Source organism: Oryctolagus cuniculus, chromosome 7 (assembly GCF_964237555.1).
Source record: "Oryctolagus cuniculus chromosome 7, mOryCun1.1, whole genome shotgun sequence".
In the NCBI taxonomy this organism is placed as follows: domain Eukaryota; kingdom Metazoa; phylum Chordata; class Mammalia; order Lagomorpha; family Leporidae; genus Oryctolagus; species Oryctolagus cuniculus.
Genome location: NC_091438.1, coordinates 23,209,469 through 23,229,269, shown reverse-complemented (window position 1 = coordinate 23,229,269; position 19,801 = coordinate 23,209,469). Strand labels below are relative to the sequence as shown.

General features: G+C 40.3%; 1 protein-coding gene across 2 annotated transcripts; it reads left to right on the top strand.

Annotated features, from left to right (window-relative positions):
* Positions 1–275: 275 nt before the first annotated feature.
* On the top strand, positions 276–17,404 carry GIMAP4 (GTPase, IMAP family member 4). 2 transcript variants are annotated; one of them, XM_051836996.2, is made up of 4 exons: positions 276–377; positions 3,099–3,131; positions 3,935–3,967; positions 15,947–17,404. In XM_051836996.2, exons 2-4 carry the CDS (start codon positions 3,113–3,115, stop codon positions 16,864–16,866), a joined length of 972 nt encoding a protein of 323 aa, XP_051692956.1. In that variant the 5' UTR covers positions 276–377; positions 3,099–3,112; the 3' UTR covers positions 16,867–17,404. The 2 variants fall into 2 exon arrangements, with proteins under 2 accessions (XP_051692956.1, XP_017193939.2); XM_017338450.3 differs by lacking the exon at positions 3,935–3,967 and having other exon boundaries at positions 292–377.
* Positions 17,405–19,801: the final 2,397 nt, after the last annotated feature.

The following is a 19,801-nucleotide window of genomic DNA, read 5'->3' as shown; positions in this document are numbered from 1 at the left end:
TCTTCCAGAATTGAACAGCTGGCTCCCCGGAGGGTCTTGCTGTACTCCAATGGGTAGTTATTAGCCACGCTGAGCTATTTAACTTTAAATTTGTTAAAACAAAATAAAATTAAAATTTCATCTCTGCAGTCACACTGTCACATTTAAAGTGCTCAACAGCTACATGTCACTGATGGCTACCATACTGGCCAGCACAGAACAACCCCACCTCTGCTGGAATTTCTGTTAGTGCTGCTGCATAGTGAGGTGGGCGGGTCCCTAGCATGAGCAAATTTGAACAGTTCCTCCCTTCACTTCCTTTCTCCTCCTCCTTCTCAGCATCCTGGTTTAGCAGTGCCTGTAAAATCAGAGAAGGGCTCAGGACACAGATTTTCCAGGTAAGGGGAGAGGGGTGTTTGTGTGTTGTGGCAGGTGTTCAGTTTGGCGGGAAAGGGTTCTCTCCACAGAATCTGTATTAAACCTCCCAGGGAACTTTCTGGCAGAATATATTTCTTATTGGTTCCTGTTTCCTGTCTTTGCTGACTTTAGGTTGTTATCTATTTTGAATGCTGAGCTCTACATGTTAATGTCTCTTTCATGGGATTCTGCTCAGGGAATATTTGCTTTTTAAAGAAATGAATCTTCTTCACTGTTTCATAACTTACCCTCTCTGTAGTTGGGTGAGTATAAGCTCAGGGGAACTGGTGGGAAGATGAGCACTGAGATGAGTAAAGAGCAGAGAGAAACAGGCAGCCCTCTTCTTCCCCATCAAATCCTGGTGAGGAAGGGAGGCGCTGTGGTCTGAGTTCTTGTTTCTGGTTAATTATGCACTCCTAGGGGAACTGCCTTCTCAGGGGTATCCCTTCCTGGTCTCAGGGTATATAGCCCCTTGAGGGTGGGTCAAGGAAGACGCTGCAATACAGGAGAGTTCTGGGACCAGGAGCTGCTTGTTCTAGAGACAGAAGGAAAAGAATTCAGCCACTTGAGATCAGCATCTGCAGTGCAGGCTCCTGCTTTTGTGTCTCAGTTAAGCTCTACAGAGCAGCATTATAAAATCCCATGTGCTGAAACGAGGAATTTTTTAAATTTTTATTTAATGAATGCATTTTTACATAGATACAGCTTTAGGAATATAGTAGTTCTTTCCCCCATACTCTCATCCCACCTCCCATTCCCTCCCCCATCTCCTTCTTCATTATGGTTCATTTTTATTATGACTTTATATATAGAGGAGTAACTCTATGCTAATCATAGACTTCAACAATTTTTCCTGACGCCCACACACAACATATAGAGCACAGTTTTGGGGGAGAATTTGCAGTCAATTCTCACATTACAATTCAATAGGGACAGAGTTCCTACATGGGGACCAAGTGCACAGTGACTACTTTTGTTCCTTTAACAATTAACACTCTTTTTTTATGACATCAGTGAACATCCAAGGCTCTTGCTAAGGGCTGCCAAGGTGGAAGGAGGAATTTAACAAACACCCAGAGACCAGTTGTGTTCTTTGTTTCTGGTCCCCTATGCTCTCTCCTAATACCAATTACCAACATAAACTTTGTAGTCAAAGATTTTTTTTAATTGTGTGATTTCTCTTTCTGGCAATTACCTAATCCTTATTCTTAAAGGATGAAGAAATAACTTTTCTTTCCAAAGAGACTCTGGTTATCTAATGATGTTTCAGATTTGTAATTGATGGCTTGCTCTCTGGTAGCCTTAACTATCAGCACTTTCAACTGGTAGTGGTCAGAGTCTGCTCAATTGGGACATGTTTTATTGATAGAAACAAAAGAGAGCTTTTAAAAATGTGATGCCATATGACCGTGACACTAATAATGGTGAGTAAGAAAAAGACTGCTGTTTCCACAAACCAGACAAAACTGGACATAATGATAGATCAGAGAGAGGCAAGAGGCAGGGTAATTATTTATACATTAAAAACACAAGACATACATGGTTCTCCCTTCACAAAGATCATAGTCTGAGGAGAGACAATAAAACATTAGACAAGTAACTCTGCTGTGATATGCACTTCTGGCGTGCAATTAGAGCAGGTAATGCAGAATGCACCAGAGCTGCTGTTGGTTGGCTACGGTGTTTGGAAGATATTGAAGACTTCCCTGAAGAGTTCTAGGGGCTGAGCAGAAAGAGCTGGGCCGTGGGTTGGAGTGTTGGTGCTCCATGGAAGCAGAACAGATCTGCCAGGGCCTAGAAATTGGAAGGAACACAGAAGATGTGTGGAACATTGAGGAGGCCAGTGTGGATCATGCAAGGGCATTTGGAACAATCTAAGGAATTAAACTATTTCCTAAAGCCAATAGGAAGTCATTAGGAAATATAAACAAGAAAAATAAATCAGATTTTCATTTTAAAACAGCAGCAATTTTAGAGTAGAAAAAGGATTCAGAGTGAGATGATAAGTTAGGAGTTTGTCCATTGTAATCCATAAGCTCTACTTTGGAAATTTATATTCATTAAATAAAAGTTAAAAAAAAAGTTAGGAGTTTGTTAGGGTACAAATAAGTGACAATGAAATGATTAGCAAGAAGGTGGAGAGAGGTGGATAATTTTGAGGTTTGTTGGAAGCAAAATCAATGATATCTGGTGTTGGGCCGATGAGAGTGAGGAATGAAGAGTTCTAGTAGATGACCCCAATGATCTTCAGGAGCCGCTGGCTGAAGGATGAGGTCATTTGTTGAGACAGGGAATAACAGCTGAGGGGAGGCCAAGGGTCCAATTTTGGCCATACTCTGAGATGCCCATGAAGCAGCCAAATGGAGAAAAGGAGCAGGAAATTGGTGTTTGGATCTCTGAGGACAGTCTGAGGGACAGACTATGTAGAAAGGCATCGAGGCAATGATTCACCAGCGAGGAAGGGGTATAAGGCAAGGTAAGTGCTGAGGCAGCACCGGGAGCCTTTAATCTTGTTGAAGAAAAAGGAACAATCTGAATATAAGACTAAAAATTGAGTTGTGATAAAGTTTTGGGAAATATGACATGAAAAATCAAAATAGCAAGTTTATGACAAAAAAAGAGTATGGGTCATGGGAGGCTGGGATTCTAGTTACTGTCATTTCCCTAAGACAACATGGTTATGTATCTGTTTTCATCTACAGGGATTCAATCTGCAATGGCATCCCAATACCATGGTGAGTTTCAATTGGACTGCCAGCCACGGAGAGGGTGCTCATGGTCCCCAGTCCAGGCTGTGGAGAGGAGGGCAGACAGGGCTGTGGAAGAAGCTCCGTCTTGCCTTGGCAGTCAGTTCCCCTCTAAGCAAGAAAATATTTTCTTTTTTCTCTTTTTAATTTTATTTAAGTTATATACATTTCGTGTATTTCACATACACAGATTTAGGAACATAGTGACACTCCCCCTCACCCTCCCTCTATCCCACAATGCAACCCTTCCTCCTCCTCCCTCTCACATTCCCACTCTTAATCTTTACAAAGATCTATTTTCAATTTACTTGATGATCATATAGTTAGCCTTACAATAAGTAAATGAATTCAACACACAATATGAAGAAAAAAAAGAAAAAAAATTGTTCCTCAATAGAAGAGACAAGGGCTGTAAACAATTATTGAATCTCAAAATGCCTATTTCACTCGAATACATTATATATATATATATATATATATATATATATATATATTGCAGGTACTCTATTCGTTACCTTGGATCAGGTAAAACATAGTATCTATATTTTGAGGACTGGCTTATTTGATTAAGCATAATCATTTCCAGTTGTGTCTATTTTGTTGCAAAAGAAAGATTTCATATTTTTTACAGCTGAGTAGTACTCCATAGTGTATATGTACCACAATTTCTTTATCCAGTCAACAGTTATGGACATCTGGGTTGATTCCATCTCTTAACTAATGTGAATTGTGCTGCAGTGAACATGGAGGTACAGATAAATCTTTCATATGCTGATTTCTTTTGGTTTCAGTAAATTCCCAGGAGTGGATGGCTGGATCATACGGTAGGTCTGTATTCAGATTTCTGAGGTATCTCCATACTGTTTTCTACAGTGGTAGCACAAGTTTACATTTCCACCAATAGTGTACAAGGGTACCTTTTTCCCCACATCTTTAACAGCATTGTCATTCATTGATCTCTTTATGCAAGCCATTCTAACTGCATTGTGGATTTGATTTGAATTTCTCTGATGGCTAGTGATCCTGAGCATTTTCTCAGGTATCTGTTGGCTATTTGATTTTCTCTCTTGAAAAATGCTTGTTCAGGGGCCGGCACCGCAGCTCACTTGGTTAATCCTCCACCTGCAGTGCCAGCATCCCATATGAGCACCAGATTCTGTCCCGGTTGCTCCTCTTCCAGTCCAGTTCTCTGCTATGGCCCAGGAGGGCAGTGGAGGATAGCTTAAGTGCTTGGGCCCTGCACCCGCATGGGAGACCAGGAGGAAGCACCTGGCTCCTGGCTTTGGATCAGCACAGTGCCAGCCATGGCGGCCATTTGGGGAGTGAACCAATGGAAGAAAGACCTTTCTCTCTGTCTCTCTCTCACTGTCTAACTCTATCTGTCAAAAAAAAAATGCTTGTTCAAATCCTTTGCCTATTACTTAAATTGATTTGCTTCTTCAGTTGTTGTTGAGTGTCATGGGTAATTTATAGTTCCTGGGTGTTAACCCTTTATCCATTGTGTAGTTTGCAAAACTTTTCTCCCATTCTGTTGGGTGTGACTTCACTTTGCTGAGTCATTTTTGCAGCACAAAAGCTTCTCAGCTTGATATAATCCCATTTGCCATTTTGGCTTTGATTGACTAGGCTTCTGGGGTCTTTTCCAAAAAGTTTTTGCCTTTGCCAATGTCTTGCAAAGTTTCCCCAATGTACTCTAGTAATTCGATAGTATCGGGTCATAGATTTAGATCGTTGATCCATTTTGAGTGAGTTTTTGTGTGAAGTGAAAGGTAGTGGTCTAGCTTCATACCTCTGCACCTGGAGACCCAGTATCCCAGCACCATTTGTTAAAGAGACTGTCTTTGCTTCAGGGACTGCTTTTAGCTCCTTGGTCAAAGATAAGTTAGTTGTAGATTTATGGATTGATTTCTGGTGTTTCTATTCAGTTCCATTGATCTATAAGTCTGTTGTTGCGAGAGCACTAGGCTGTTTTGAATATAACTGCCCCATAGTATGTCTTGAAATCAGGTAGTGTAATGCTCCCAGCTTTGTTTTTTTTTTTCCCTTTTTTTTAACTTTTATTTAATGAATATAAATTTCCAAAGTACAGCTTATGGATTACAATGGCTTCCCACCCATAACGTCCCTCCCACCCACAACCCTCCCCTTTCCCACTCCCTCTCCCCTTCCATTCACATCAAGATTCATTTTCAATTCTCTTTATATACAGAAGATCAGTTTAGCATACATTAAGTAAAGATTTCAACAGTTTGCTCCCACACAGAAACATATAGTGAAAAATAATAGATGACTTTTTAAATGATGATGAAACCAGATCAGACCTGTTGTCATGTTTAATCCCAGTGAGAGTCAAGTTGGGAATTGATAATTTCTTTTTCTTTTTTTTTTTTTACAGAAGATCAGTTTAGTATAAATTAAGTAAAGATTTCAACAGTTTTCACCCCCATAGAAACACAAAGTGAAATATACTGTTTGAGTACTCATTATAGCATTAAATCTCAATGTACAGCACATTAAGGACAGAGATCCTACATGAAGAGTAAGTGCACAGTGACTCCTGTTGTTGACTTTACAAACTGACACTCCTATTTATGGCATCAGTAATCTCCCTATGCTCCAGTCACGAGTTTCCAAGGCTATGGAAGTCTTTTGAGTTCTCCGACTCTTATAATGTTTAGACAAGGTCATAGTCAAAGTGGAGGTTCTCTCCTCCCTTCAGAGGAAGGTACCTCCTTCTTTGAAGACCTGTTCTTTCCACTGGGATCTCACTCACAGAGATCTTTCATTTAGGTTTTGTTTTTTTGTTTTTTTGTTTTTTTGTTTTGTTTTGTTTTTGTTTTTGTTTTTTGTTTTTTTGTTTTTTTTACCAGAGTGTCTTGACTTTCCATGCCTGAAATACTCTCATGGGCATTTCAGCCAGATCGGAATGCCTTTAGGGCTGATTTTGAGGCCAGAGTGCTGTTTAGGACATCTGCCATTCTATGAGTCTGCTAAGTATCTCGCTTCCCATGTTGGATCACTCTCCCCTTTATTTATTCTATCGGTTAGTATTAGCAGGTACTAGACTTGTTTATGTGCTCCATTTGACTCTTAGTCCTTTCATTATGATCAATTGTGAACTGAAATTGATCACATGGACTAGTGAGATGGCATTAGTACATGCCACCTTGATGGGATTGAATTGGAGTCCCCTGGTATGTTTCTAACTCTACCATTTGGGGCAAGTCAGCTTGAGCATGTCCCAGATTGTACATCTCTTCCCTCTCTTATTCCCACTCTTATGTTTAACAGGGATCACATTTCAGTGAAATTTCAACACTTAAGAATAACTGTGTATTAATTATAGAATTAACCCAGTCATATTAAGTAGAACAGACAAAAAAAACTACTAAGAGGGATAATGTATTAAGTTGTTCATTAACAGTCAGGGCTATGCTGATCAGGTCACCGTTTCTCATAGTGTCCATTTCACTTCAACAGGTTTCCTTTTTGGTGTTCAGTCAGTTGTCACCGATCAGGGAGAACATATGGTATTTGTCCCTTTGGGACTGGCTTATTTCACTCAGCATGATGTGTTCCAGATTCCTCCATTTTGTTGCAAATGACTGGATTTCGTTGTTTCTTACTGCGGTATAGTATTCTAAAGAGTATATATCCCATAATTTCTTTATCCAGTCTACCGTTGATGGGCATTTAGGTTGATTCCAGGTCTTGGTTATTGTGAATTGTGCTGCAATAAACATTAGGGTGCAGACCGCTTGTTTGTTTGCCAATTTAAATTCCTTTGGGTAAATTCCAAGGAGTGGGATGGCTGGGTCAAACGGTAGGGTTATCTTCAGGTTTCTGAGGAATCTCCAGACTGACTTCCATAGTGGCTTGACCAGTTTGCATTCCCACCAACAGTGGGTTAGTGTCCCTTTTTCCCCACATCCTCGCCAGCATCTGTTGTTGGTAGATTTCTGAATGTGAGCCATTCTAACCGGGGTGAGGTGAAACCTCATTGTGGTTTTGATTTGCATTTCCCTGATTGCTAGTGACCTTGAACATTTTTTCATGTGCCTGTTGGCCATTTGGATTTCCTCTTTTGAAAAATGTCTATTGAGGTCCTTGGCCCATCTCTTAAGTGGGTTGTTGGTTTTGTTTTTGTGGAGTTTCTTGAGTTTCTCTGTAGATTCTGGTTATTAACCCTTTATCTGTTGCATAGTTTGCAAATATTTTTTCCCATTCTGTCGGTTGTCTCTTCACTCTCCTGACTGTTTCTTTTGCAGTACAGAAACTTCTCAATTTGATGCAATCCCAATAGTTCATTTTGGCTTTGACTGCCTGTGCCTCCCGGGTCTTTTCCAGAAACTCTTTGCCTGTGCCAATATCTTGAAGGGTTTCTCCAATGTTCTCTAATAACTTGATGGTGTCAGGTCGTAGATTTAGGTCTTTAATCCACGTTGAGTGGATTTTTGTGTAAGGTGTAAGGTAGGGGTCTTGCTTCATGATTCTGCACGTGGAAATCCAGTTTTCCCAGCACCATTTATTGAATAGACTGTCCTTGCTCCAGGAATTCGTTTTAGATCCTTGATCAAATATAAGTTGGCTGTAGATGTTTGGGTTGATTTCTGGTGTTTCAATTCTGTTCCATTGGTCTATCCATCTGTTTCTGTACCAGCACCATGCTGTTTTGATTACAACGGCCCTGTAGTATGTCCTGAAATCTGGTATTGTGATGCCTCCGGCTTTGTTTTTGTTGTACAAGATTGCTTTAGCTATTCGAGGTCTCTTGTGCCTCCATATGAATTTCAGCATCATTTTTTCTAGATCTGAGAAGAATGTCTTTGGTATCTTGATTGGTATCGCATTGAATCTATAAATTGCGTTTGGGGGAATGGACATTTTGATGATGTTGATTCTTCCAATCCATGAGCATGGAAGATTTTTCCATTTTTTGGTAACCTCTTCTATTTCTTTCTTTAAGATTTTGTAATTCTCATCATAGAGATCTTTAACGTCCTTGATTAAGTTTATTCCAAGGTATTTGATTGTTTTTGTAGCTATTATGAATGGGATTGATCTTAGCAGTTCTTTCTCAGTCATGGCATTGCTTGTGTATACAAAGGCTGTTGATTTTTGTGCATTGATTTTATATCCTGCCACTTTGCCAAACTCCTCTATGAGTTCCAATAGTCTCTTAGTAGAGTTCTTTGGATCCCCTAAGTAAAGAATCATATCGTCTGCAAAGAGGGATAATTTGGCTTCTTCCTTCTCAATTTGTATTCCTTTAATTTCTTTTTCTTGTCTGGCGGCTCTGGCTAAAACTTCCAGAACTATGTTAAATAGCAGTGGTGAGAGTGGGCATCCCTGTCTGGTGCCAGATTTCAGTGGAAATGCTTCCAACTTTTCCCCATTCAATAGGATGCTGGCTGTGGGTTTTTCATAAATTGCTTTGATTATATTGAGAAATGTTCCTTCTATACCCAATTTGCTTAGAGTTTTCATCATGAAAGGGTGTTGAATTTTATTGAATGCTTTCTCTGCATTATTCAGATAATCATATGGTTTTTCTTTTGCAGTCTGTTAATGTGGTCAATCACATTGATTGATTTGCGAATGTTGAACCATCCCTGCATACCAGGGATAAATCCCACTTGGTCTGGGTGAATGATTTTTCTGATGTGTTGTTGTATTCTATTGGCCAGAATTTTATTGAGGATTTTTGCGTCTATGTTCATGAGGGATATTGGTCTGTAATTTTCTTTCAGTGCTGCATCTTTCTCTGGCTTAGGGATTAAGGTGATGCTGGCTTCATAGAAAGAATTTGGGAGGATTCCACCTTTTTCGATTCTTCTGAATAGTTTGAGAAGAAATGGGATTAGTTCTTCTTTAAATGTCTGGTAGAATTCAGCAGTGAATCCATCTGGTCCTGGGCTTTTCTTTGTTGGGAGGGCCTTTATTACTGTTTCAATTTCTGTTTCAGTTATGGGTCTATTTAGGTTTTCGATGTCTTCATGGTTCAATTTTGGTAGATTACATGTGTCCAGGAATCTATCCATTTCAGATAGATTTTCCTGTTTGCTGGCATACAGGTCCTTGTAGGAATTTCTGATGATTCTTTTTATTTCTGTGGTGTCTGTTGTTACGTTTCCTTTTTCATCTCTGATTTTATTGATTTGGGTCTTTTCTCTTCTTTTTTTAGTTAGTTGGGCCAATGGGGTGTCAATTTTGTTTATTTTTTCAAAAAACCAGCTCCTCATTTGGCTGATTTTTTGTAATGTTTTTTTGGATTCAATCCTGTTGATTTCTTCTCTGATTTTAATTATTTCTCTTCTACTAGATTTGGGTCTGGTTTGCTGTAGGTTTTCTATATCCTTGAGGTGAATTTGGTGCCTTTCCAATTTCTTGATGTAGGCACCTATTGATATAAACTTTCCTCTTTTTTTTTTTTTTTTTTTTGACAGGCAGAGTAGACAGTGAGAGAGAGAGACAGAGAGAAAGGTCTTCCTTTGCCATTGGTTCACCCTCCAATGGCCACCGCAGGCGGCGCATTGTGGCTGGCGCACCGTGCTGATCCGATGGCAGGAGCCAGGAGCCAGGTGCTTTTCATGTTTCTCCCATGGGGTGCAGGGCCCAAGCACCTGGGCCATCCTCCACTGCACTCCCTGGCCACAGCAGAGAGCTGGCCTGGAAGAGGGGCAACCGGGACAGAATCCGGCGCCCCAACCGGGACTAGAACCCGGTGTGCCGGCGCCGCTAGGCGGAGGATTAGCCTAGTGAGCCGTGGCGCCGGCCCATAAACTTTCCTCTTAACACTGCTTTTGCTGTATCCCATAAGTTTAGGTATGTTGTGCTGTTATCCTCATTTACTTCCAGAAAAATTTTGATTTCTCTTTTAATTTCTTCTATGACCCATTGTTCATTTTGGAGCATGTTGTTCAGTCTCCATGTGTTTGTGTATGCTCTAGGGATTCCTGAGTTGCTAATTTCCAACTTCATTCCTTTATGGTCTGAGAAGCTGCATGGTATGATTCTAATTCTTTTGAATTTGCTGAGACTTGCTTTATGGCCTAGTAGATTTAAATGACACTATAGCCCAAATGGATCTAACAGATATATACAGAACTTTCAATCCTACAGCTAAAGATTTTACGTTCTTCTCACCAGTACATGGAACCTTCTCTACGATTGACCACATACTTTGGTTTTGTTTTGTTGTTCTTCTAGGCCCTTGAGATGCATTGATAGCTCAGTTATTTGGTATCTTTCCAATTTCTTCATGAAGGTGCCAATTGTTATAAACTTCCCTGTTAACATTGCTTTTTCCCTACCCCATAAATTTTTAAAATATTTATTTATTTATTTCCTTGAAAGATAGAATTACACAGAGAAAGAAGAAGAGGCAGGGGGGAGGGTGGTCTTCCATACGCTGGTTCACTCCCCAGTGGTCCACAATAGCCAGAGCTGCGCCAATTCAAAGCAAGAGCCTTTTCTGGGTCTCTCACATGGGTGCAGGGGCCCAAGGACTTGGGCCATCTTCTACTGCTTTCCCAGGCCATAGTAGAGAGCTGGATCAGAAGAGCAGCAGCCAGGACTTGAATCAGCACCCATATGAGATGTCAGTACTGCAGGTGGCGACTTAACCCATTACGCCACAGCACCAGCCCTCCCATAAATTTTGATATTTTTATTTCTCTTTTGATTTCTTCTATGACCCACTGTTAATTCAGAAGCATGTGGTTCAGTCTCCAAGTGTTTGCACATGATCTAGAGATCCTCGAGTTGGTGATTTCCAGTTTCATTCTTTTGTGGTCAAAGATACATAATATGATTTTGATTTTTTTGAATTTTCTGAGACTTGCTATGGCCTAGCATATGGTCTATCCTAGAGAAAGTTCCATGCACTCATGAGAAGAATATGTATTCTTCACCTGTTGGGTGAAATGTTCTGTAGATATCCATTAAGTCCATTTTATCTTTAGTATGGACAGGCTATGTTGTTTCTTTTTTTAATTTCTGTCTAGTTTACCTGTACATTGATGAAAGTTGGGTGTTGAAGTGCCCCATTGCTATTGTATTGGAGTCTATGTTTCCCTTTAGATCCATTAACATTCTTTTAAATAGCCATATGCCCTGTAATTGGGCACATATATGTTTATGTTTCATTGACCCCTTAATTATTACATAGTTTCTTTCTTTGTTTCTTTTAAAAGTTTTTATGTTAAAGTCTATTTTGATTTATATTAAGATGGCAACCCCTGCCCTTTTTTGCTTTCCATTAGCATGGAATATCATTTTCCATCCTTTCACCTTCAGTATGTGTGTTTCTTAGTTGGTGAGACATGTGTCTTATAGTCAGCAAATAGATGTGTGTTGTTTTTAATCCATTCAGCCAGTCTGCATCTTTTAACTGGATAGTCGAGGCCATTTGCTTTAAAAGTGACTATTGATAAGTAACAACTTGGCCCTGCCATTTTATCAAAAACATTCCTTTTTTTATTTTGGATTTCTTTTGTACTTTTTTGGGGTGGGGAGGAGGGTTATGCCTTCTCATTATTTCATAATGATGGCTATTTTCTGTGTTTCTGTGTGTAGCACATCCTTAGGCATCTTTTGTAAGGCTGGATGACTGGCAACAAATTCTTTGAATTTGTTTGTTGTAGAAGGTCTTTATTTCACCTTCATTCATAAATGAGAGCTTTGCAGGGTACAGTATTCTGGGTTGAGAGCTTTTTCTCAAGACTTGAACTATATCTTGCCATTCCCTTCTCACCTATAGGGTTTCTGATGAGAAGTCAGCTGTGAGTCTAATTGGGGATCTTCTGAAAGTAATTGGCATTTTTTCTTGCATATTTTATAATATTTTCTTTATGTTTTACTGTGGAGATTTTGACTATAATATGTTGTGGTGAAGATCCTTTCTGGTCATGTCTCTTATGATTTCTTTGTGTTTTCTCTACTTGAACGTCCCTTTCTTTCACCAAATTGGGGGAGATTTCTGTGATCAGTTCACTAAATAGGCCTTCTAGTACAATCTCTCTTTCCATATCTTCAGGAACTCCAAAGATTCTTATGTTGGGTCATTTGATAGTGTCCCATAAATCTTCCACAGTTTTTACATTTTTTCTATTCTCTTCTTGATTTTGTTTGTTTGTTTGTGAAATTTCCAAAGATTTGTCTTCTAGTTCTAATATTCTTTCTTCTGGCTAACCAAGTCTGCTATTAAGGTTTTCCACCACATTTTTATTAGAACTATTGAATTCTTCAATTCTAATATTTCATTTTGATTTCTCTTTAAACTCTATTTCATGGGAAAAACTTTCATTTATATCATACATGATTTTTGTTAGTTTGTGAATTTGCTGCTGATTGCTTTTGAGTAGCCTATGATTAATTGTTTGAATTCAGTTTCTGGCATATCCTCATTCTCTTCATCTTCACATTCTAATATTGAAATGCTGCTGCTCTATTCCTTTGGGAGGTTGGTGGTGCCTTCCTTATTCTTGTTTCTTCAATTTCTGTGTTTGTCTTTAGGCATTTGTGGAATTGACTTTTTTTCCTCTGGAGACATTTATCTTCGAGCTATTCCTCTGTGGCTTAGTGGAAGGACTGCACTTTCAGGGAATATCAAGAGGTGTGTGGTGGGTGTAGCTAGGGAGCTCTGGTCAGTGCTCCAGTGTAGAACATGTATCCAGGGTAACACCCAAGTTGGGCATGGTAGACCTCAATGCCCAGGTGTTAGCCCCCATTATGTACCATGCCACTGTATGAACCACAAAAACAATCTGTTCTGTCCTCACTGTGAGCAGTCAGTGTGTGGAGCCACTTCCATGATTGCCCAGAGACCCAGCTACGTCCTGCACCTTCTCATGTAACAATCGATTCCCCACATTCTCAACACACAAGGCTCCCACAGTCACTGGGTGCAGAGGTTTCTTTCTGTCCTGTCAGCCTGCCCAGTCAGCAGAGACACAGATGTTCCCTGAAACAGCTCCACCGAGGCATCCTGATCCTGGAAGACTGCAGGCACCTCACCATCCTACATGGTTGCCCAGCCACCTCCCAACCAGGATCAAAGTCAATCAGAACAGTGAATTCTTCCCTCCATTAGAATCACTGGAACAAGTGGGTATACAAGAGCCACTGGTCGAATGTTACTCTCTCCCAATTACTGCTACCAGTACTGCTGTGAAGATGACATCCTGGCTCAGCCAGTTGCTGTGTGTGTGCACAGAAAGACTTCCACAGCTCCTGCCCAAACCCAAAATTGCACTCACCCTTTCTCAGCCAGGAAGCAGATATTGTTGTGGTAAGTTGGGGCATGATAAACCTGCCCCCTCTACTTCCACTGGTCTGCAGAAAACCATTAGTAACCACTGTCTCCCAGGGCACCAGTCCAGGTCACACCATGCTCTTCCTCCAACTATATCACCATGGGTTGTTGTAGTCTAGTCTCACCTCTGTCTCCAACCTGCCATCTGCTCCAGCTCTTGCCTGCTGCAGTTGTATGCTGGGCCTGCATTCCTGCTGCCCATCTGCACCCTCCACACACATCCATGGTGTTCCTTCTCCTCTTGTGGGATTTCCAGTGTGATTTTTCTATCCAATTCTCCCTTGACAGCACACTTGCTACACCCCTTTCTTTCACTGTTTCTCTCTAGTCTAGTGCAGCATGTCGCTCCCTAATCCACTATCTTGGAATCTCCAAGAAAATATTTTCAACCCCTTCTTCATTTTGTCTTAATTTACCCTGCTCATTCATTTCTACTGACCTCACTTTCTCCTCATGAAGTGGTCCTCACAGCTGAGTGGCAGAGAGATTGTCCTCTGATTGAGGGCAGGGCTCAGCATGGTTCCTCACTTCCTGCATCCCACAATGAGGACATACCAGAAAAGTTGGTTGTAGCTTATCAGGTTTTCTTCCTCCATTTCTTCAGCCTGGAGGAGTACCGAGAAGGAGAAATTCATTCAGGTCCCTAATTTCCCTTCTCCTCACTATATCCAACAACTTCAACAGGCTGATTCACTTACTATGTGACATAAACTTTTGTTTCCCCTCCCTACAGAAATTGACAATGTCAATTGAGCTTTGCAGGCTTAGCAAACTATCCCAATTTCATGGCTTAAACAGCGGCCATTTTCTTGAAACTGGCTGATTCCAGGAACTCATACATATATCTATTGCAAGTTAGTGCACTTCAGGATAAATAACTGAATGTTCTTGGATGATCTCAAGTATATATCTGGGAGTTAGCAGGCCCTTGGCCAGATCAGGGTAACAGGGATTATGTAGACCTTGTTGTCCTTGGGTAAGCTTTCCCAGGCTTCTCTGTGTGGCAGTTGCAGGAAGAGAAGAAAAAAGAGGCATTCCGCAATAGGGAAGCTCTTTTGAATTCTTTGCTTGCATCATGCTTTCTAAAATGTTTTTGTCCAAAACAAGTCACACAGGGTACCCAGATTGAAGAAACAGTGATATAGACAATGTCTTGGTGTGAGGAACTACAAATCTCATTCCAAATAGGCACACATGCAGGGATGGAAATAGCTTGTGTCTACCCTTGATGTCTACAGCATGAGTTGTCATCTTTATACTGCCAGCACTGGTCAGTTGCCGAAGTGCTGGAGCTGTGTTATATTGCCTTTTCAACTCACCTGCTATGATTTCTTGACCCCCTTTCCCTGTGATCAGCCAGAGCCCCTTGAATATCCTTACTCCCTCCCATTGTGTCACTAGCAAAATAGTAATGTAAACTCCCAACCACATTTTTTCTTACATAATCTTATCCTTCCTGCATCTGCTATTTTCAGTCCTATAACTTTTGGAAATGTACTTCTTTCATACCAAGATTCTGGTTATCAAATGGGGGAAACATTAAGATTAATAATGACTTATAAAACTCATCTACTTGGTTTCTTTTTTTTCATTTTTCTTTATTTTTAAATTTTTAGGTGAACAAATCACATGTATCTCATATATACAGACATAGGAATATATTAATACTTCCTACCCTACCCTCCCTCATGCCCATGCTCTCACCTTTCCTTTTTCCTTTCCCATTCTTTCCTTTAATTTTTCAATAATGTACTCTCAGTCTATTTTATGCATGGAATATTAACCCTACACCAAGTAAAGAATTCAACAAATAGAAGAAAAAAACATTGTTCCTCAACTGTAGATACAAGGGCTATAAACAATAATCAAATCTTAAATGTCAATTTCACTTATATGCCTTACATTTTGGTACTTTCTTAGTCACCACAGATCAGGGAAACCATATGACATTTGTCCTTTTGAAACTGGCTTATTACACTAAGTATAAGGGTTTCTAGTTGTATCCATTGTGTTGCAAAGGCAGCATTTCATTCTTTTTTACTACCTGGTTTCTTAAGGTGAGGAAGAAAAGTTCCATTTTTATTATACATTGAAAAAATTTCGCTTCTACTTCCACTGCCCCAGAGTCAGGTTTTGTGTTACTTCTTGCCTTATCTTATGAGAAACAGTCTTCAGCAGCAGCTCACGCTTCTCTTCTGAAATATATTTTCTCCTCTGTGAGTTTCAAAGATACAAAAGATCAGAATAAGGAATTCAAGGGACTCATGAAAAGAGAGATTGCAAGCAGGAGATCATGGGATGAGCCAGTTTCCCAAGTACTAGAAGAGGGACATGGTGGGGTGGGGGGTGCTTTCAGAGACTTCCCGTGAGTGCAGATGTCATGAAGAGAAAAGTCCCACAGCCAGCAACAGAGAAGGGCAGGACTCCCTGGGAGAAACTCTTTGAGGTGGATTCTAACACTGTGACATTTGTTTTCTTGATGTCTCAGGGCCTGGAAGCCAAGACTACAGAAATTCCCAGCTGAGAATTGTCTTAGTGGGTAAAACTGGAGCAGGAAAAAGTGCAACAGGGAATAACATCCTTGGAGAGAAAGTATTTCCTTCTGGCATTGAAGCAAAATCCATCACGAAGAGTTGTGAGAAAAGGAGCAGCGTGTGGAATGGAAGAGAAATTGTCGTCGTTGATACTCCAGGCATTTTCGACACTGAGATACAAGATGCTGTCACATGCAGGGAAATCTCTCGCTGCATTCTCCTGACCTCCCCAGGGCCTCATGCTGTGGTCCTGGTGGTCCCACTGTGCTGTTTCTCTGAGGAAGATCGTGAGGCCACAGAGAAGATTCTGAAAATGTTTGACGGCAGGGCTAGAAAATTCATGATCCTCTTATTCACCAGGAAAGATGACTTGGAAGGCACTGATATCCATGATTACTTAAGGAGAGCCCCCAGAGCCCTTCAAGAATTGGTGGACAAGTTTGGTGATCGCTACTGCGCATTCAACAATAGAGCAACAAAGGCTGAACAGCAGGTACAGAGAGCAGAACTCTTGTCCCTGGTGGAGCGTGTGGTCAGCGAGAATAAAGGAGAGTACTATACTAACAAAATGTACCAGAGGGCTGAGAAGGAGATTCAGAAGCAAATCCAAGTGATGCAAGAACATTACAGAGCAGAGCTAGAGAGGGAAAAAAGACAGATAAGAAAGGCATATGAAGAGAAAATCAGAGAGCTGGAGCAGGAAATACGAAAGGGGCAAATGAATAGGGAGTTGGCAGAAAGGGAGGCTTTCTATAATTCTATGCAGCAAAATGCTAGAATGGAAGTGGAGAGCCAGAATGGTGTCCTTGATTTAATCCTCGAAGCACTGAGGCTTGCTTCCTTTATCATCACACGTCTCTTTATGGATGATTAAGTCTAATGAAAAATCTGACCCTAGTTTCTACATGTCCTTTGTTGACCTGGCCCATAGGACTCCAGTTTCTGTCTCAGGCTCTCAGGATGTATGACATTTTTAAAAATCAATTCTTTACATTAGGTAACCTTACATATGAAGATGCTTGCACAATTGTTTCTGAATGAATTTCAATATGTTTAATTACATTTTCACAATTAACAATTATCATCTTCTCACTGAAGAACAAAGAGTTGTCTGGAAAATAGATCTTTCAGAATTCAGCTATACAATAATCGTCAAATGTCAGAAAGAGTGAAAGATGGCAGTTCAACAGATGAGAACTTTTGGATTTTTCAGATGCATCTGTACAAACTGTCTGACCAACCTCAATATAGCCAACTAATGAACAATCAATTCCCTCCTTTTCTTGAGACCTAAACTGACTGTTGCAACCCCATCTCTATCACTCCATACCTTTAGTTCCTGTTTACCAGATCCTCATCCAGTTGAATTGCTTGCTTATTACTATAATAAACTAGCTTTAGTTCTCTCATAATTGTGCATCATTGGAATCTGTTTTGTATTCGAAGTTACCAAAGCTACTTCTACTACAGGGCTGAATTTTACTTTTTTTGTAAAATTTGAACAGTATTGTGGAGCTATTCTTGGTCTCCCTTCAAGATATCTCCCTTTTTCCTTTTCCTGGAAGTTTTGAGACACATTCTCAGCAGTTCCAACCACACAGATCACAAACTTCTTGGCTCTTCACTATGTGTTGATGCAAGTTAGATATAAGTTTGTTGAACTATATGCAGTCTTCCTGGTGCAAAAATTCCCATATGATAGAGATAACAAGCATTGAAGTCTCATTCTTTGTCTACTTTTTTTCTATTGAGTTCTGTTAAACTAATAATTTCTAGAAATCTCCAAAATGTCTCTGTGTTCTACCAACATGTCCTGGTGGTCACATTGACTTAGGTAAATTCTCCTTGCTAAGCTCTCTTGAAATGGGTTTCATAATATTCTAACTCATCTTGCCCAAAACAGTACATACCTGTCCTTTACTTCACCAAGGCACTCATGACTTTAGACTGTTCAATTATAAAATTTAGCAAAAGCTCAATGATAAAAGAAGCACCACACAAAACACATAACTCCTTCAAAAAATTGTCACTGAGAGTGAGATATCTTCTGCGAGTATCCCATTTTTATGCAAAGGAATAATTGTATGCAGATTGAAATGGAAATAATTATACATTACATTTTTTGTACTCTATAAGTTACCGCAGACCAGGGAAAACAAAGTATTTGCCTTTGGGGGACTGGCTTATTTCACTAGGTGTAAAGGATTCCAATGGCATCCATTTTGTTGTGAAAGACAAGATTTCATTCTTTCTACAGATGAATAACATTTCATAGTGTATACATACCACATTTTCTTTTCCAGTCATGAATGGGCATCTGGGCTGATTCCATATTTTAGCTATTGTGAATTGAGCTGCAATAAATATGGGGTACATATCACTCTTTCATATGCCTATTTCATTTCACTTGGATAAATTCCCAAGAGTAGGATGGCTGTGTCATAGAGTACATCTATTTTCAGCCTTCTGAGGTATCTCCTGTCTTCCACAATGGCTATACTAGTTTGCATTCCCACCATCAGTGGATTAGGGTTCCTTTTTTCCCACATCCTTGCAAGCATTTAGTGCTTTTGATATCTGTATGACAGATATATCTGTGTGTATATATATATATATATATATACAGCCACATACATCTTTATACAGCCACACCACACTGAATGTGCCCAATCTCATCTGTGGGTATCCTTTGTGTCTATTATTTTCATCATGGGAGTTGTAGCCAATATTCTGAATCAGGAATTCAACATCCTGTTATATTACAATCTTCTGTAAACAAATACTTCAACAAAAGCTACACACACAAGGGACCTCCAAAAAGTTTATGAAAATACTTATTATGAAGAAAACTATGGATACTTTTCAAAATTTTTTGCAACAGAATAAATGCATCTTTTTTTAAAGATTTTACTTATTTATTTATTTGAGAGGTAGATTTTCAAACAGAGGGAGAGACAGAGAGAAAGGTCTTAAGTCCATTGATTCACTCTCTCAATGGCTGCAACAGCCAAAGCTGCACCGATCCGAAGCCAGGAGCCAGATGCTTCTTCCTGGTCTCCCACGTGGGTGCAGGGGACCAAGGATTTGAGCCATCTTCTACTGCTTTCCCAGGCCACAGCAGGGAGCTGGATTGGAAGAGGAGCAGCCAGGACTAGAACCAGTGCCCATATGGGATACCAGCGCTGCAGGCAGAGGATTAACCTATTGCTGCATGGTGCCAACAACAAATGTATCTTTTTTTTTCTTTTTATTATTTAATAAATGTGAATTTACAAAGTGCAACTTTTGAATTGTAGTGGCTTCCCCCCCCAACCTCCCTCCCTCCCACGGCCCTCCCCTCTCCCACTCCCTCTCCCATATCGCCCTTCATCGAGTTTCATTTTCAATTACCTTCATATACAGAAGATCAACTTAGTATACACTAAGCAAGGATTTCAACAGGCTGCCCTCATACAACCACACAAGGTATAGGGCATTGTTCGACCAGTAGTGTTGTCTTTAAGTTTCATAGTAAAACACATTAAGGACAGAGATCCTACATGGGGAGCATGTACCCAGTGACTCCCGTTGTTGATTTGACAATTGGCACTCTTATTTGTGACGTCAGCAATCACCCGAGGCTCTTGCCATGAGCTGTCTAGGCTATGGAAGCCCCTTGAGTTCACCAACTCTGAACTTGTTTAGTCAAGGCCATATCACAGTGGAGGTTCCTTCCTCCCTTCAGAGAAAGGCGCCTCCCTCCTTGATGGCCTGTTCCTTCCGCTGGGGTCTTGTTCACCAGGATCTTTCATTTAGATTGTTTTTGCCAC

Excerpts from the sequence above, each read along its gene's own strand:
- GIMAP4 (XM_051836996.2), top strand. Across the intron at positions 3,968-15,946 it reads GTGGATGGCTGGATCATACG|GGCCTGGAAGCCAAGACTAC; the intron begins GTAGGTCTGTAT and ends TTGATGTCTCAG.